Genomic DNA, 1,999 nt, shown 5'->3' with positions numbered 1-1,999 from the left:
TCTTCATTCGTCCTGTGTTTTGCGCTGTTTACCTTCCTTTAAAAAGGTAAAGGTGAAGAAGAAAAGTCTCGCGCTCGCACGCGCATTCGCCGCCCACGGTGCAGCGCGTCTTCTTCCTCTCTTCTTTGCGTGCAGCTATGAACATAACCGACCACGCAGTGATTCCGGCAGGCGGCGCACCAGCAGCTCGCACTGTGAAAGAAAGGACGAAGAAAAGCGAATAACGCCGACCACCAGGTTTGATTTAATTGCGTGGCCGTTGACTGGAAAGGAACAAAGCGGCCCGATATCTTTTTCGCAAGAACTGGTTGCCATCGAACGATGTGGACGGCGCGGCTGAACCGCATTCCAGAACTCTTCAACGAAACATCGGTCACCATCGAAGGGAAGGTTTACTTGTTCGGCTGTTTCGACATCTGCTGGCCGGACAGTGATGAAATCTCGGGCTACATCGTCGACGTGTACACCTTCGACCCCATCTCGTACCGGTGGGATAGAATACACACTCGGCCATTTCCCGAAGTTGAGCCGATTTTTTACATCATGGGCCGCAGCGTTGTAGCCTACGGCCACTGCGTCTACATATGGGGCGGACAGCACATCAGCCCAGAGGTTACCGGCCTCTACCGCTTCGATAGCGATGCCATGATGTGGAGCCGTCCGGCGGTAAGAGGCGAAGTACCGAGTGCTGATGTTAACCACTCGGCGTGCGTGCTTGGTCACCGGATGTACATTTTTGGTGGATTGCACAGAGGTTCATCGAATTTTGTACGTTTTCTGGGCCTGGAGACCCTAGAGTGGCATCGTGTCCCGACCAGCGGAGAGGCCCCCCTCGGGCGCTACGGCCACACGGCGACAGCCATCGGAACCCGCATGTACGTTTGGGGTGGCAACCTAGAATTCTCACGACCGCACGATCCTTACGACAATTGCTTATATTATCTGGAAACGACCACTGCGACGTGGGTGCGCTCACAAGTGCAAGGCTTGGCCCCGGAGGGGCGCGACTGTCACTCTGCCTTCGTGTACGAGAGACAGCTGTATATCTTCGGCGGCTACAACGGAGTGCTGAACACCTACTTTCCAGATATGTTCAAGTATAACGTTGAAAAGTCGTGCTGGAGTAAATTGACGCCCAGCGGATCAGGCCCGCCTGCGAGGTACTCGCCCGGATGCTGTGTGCTTGGAGAGAGGGTGTTGGTCTTCGGCGGCTTCGGGCCTCCACCCAGCCTTGTGGAGGAAGATCATCTCGAAGTGTTTTCTGAGGAAGAAGAGGAGCTGATGGACCTGCACGTGTTGCACTTAGCACCGACGCTGCAGAACTTGTGTATGCTTGCTGTCATCGATGCAGGTCTGGATATGAGCGAATTACCAGAATTGATTATAAATGAGATCAACACCATCAAATCAGGATAATCTTAATCGCCGCGTCCGAGTTGTCGTCAGCTTGATAGAGCGCCTTGGACAGAGCGTCGCGAGATCGTGCTGGCATACAAGCGGCTTGAACTTATCCCGTACTACCCTACGGCATTTCTTTCGGTGTGTAGCAGTGCGCCCTCCAGGGGTGGAACAACAGTGAGCCTTTGCATGCATCGAGAAGACAGGCTTGATATTCTGTTTTATCGTCGCTCGGTAGCCGCGCCGTGTCAAGACGCTCTGCATGTGCTCTCCTATAGAAGGAAACCAGCCGCGCTGTTAGCGCGTAGTGTTAAGAGGCAACACATGACACAGCACTTCTTGAGTGTGCAGTATGTAAGAATGTGTACATATGTGACATTAGCTCAACGGTGGTGGTGATACGAGCGGCAACGCGTTTAATCCCGGCGCCAAGGCTGGCAGGTTGGCACGATTTCCGAGTAAGATTTTTTCTTTAAAATTTTGTGCACATCGTCGTTCCTGTGCTTGCTTCTGCAGCATATTTCTAACCGCTTTTCTTCCTGAGTTGCTGTGTATGTGAATTCATTTCTTCTTGGTAATATTCCAATGTGTTTTTACTTTG

At 52.5% G+C, this 1,999-nt stretch overlaps 1 protein-coding gene across 1 annotated transcript; it reads left to right on the top strand.

Annotated features, from left to right (window-relative positions):
• Positions 1–321: 321 nt before the first annotated feature.
• LOC149357079 (uncharacterized) lies at positions 322–1,363 on the top strand. Its single transcript, XM_089576498.1, has 2 exons — positions 322–666; positions 1,352–1,363. The coding sequence occupies exons 1-2, from the start codon at positions 322–324 to the stop codon at positions 1,361–1,363; spliced, it is 357 nt and encodes a 118-aa protein (XP_089432624.1).
• The last annotated feature ends 636 nt before the right edge of the window (positions 1,364–1,999 follow it).

Source organism: Amblyomma mixtum, chromosome 3 (genome assembly GCF_055824585.1).
Source record: "Amblyomma mixtum isolate Tamu chromosome 3, ASM5582458v1, whole genome shotgun sequence".
Lineage (NCBI taxonomy): Eukaryota > Metazoa > Arthropoda > Arachnida > Ixodida > Ixodidae > Amblyomma > Amblyomma mixtum.
The sequence above is the reverse complement of the archived record's forward strand: the minus strand, read 5'-3'. Positions and strand labels throughout refer to the sequence as shown.

What these genes read in the sequence shown, in the direction of transcription:
- LOC149357079 (XM_089576498.1), top strand. Translation starts at nt 322, where the DNA reads ATGTGGACGGCGCGGCTGAACCGCATTCCAGAACTCTTCAACGAAACA.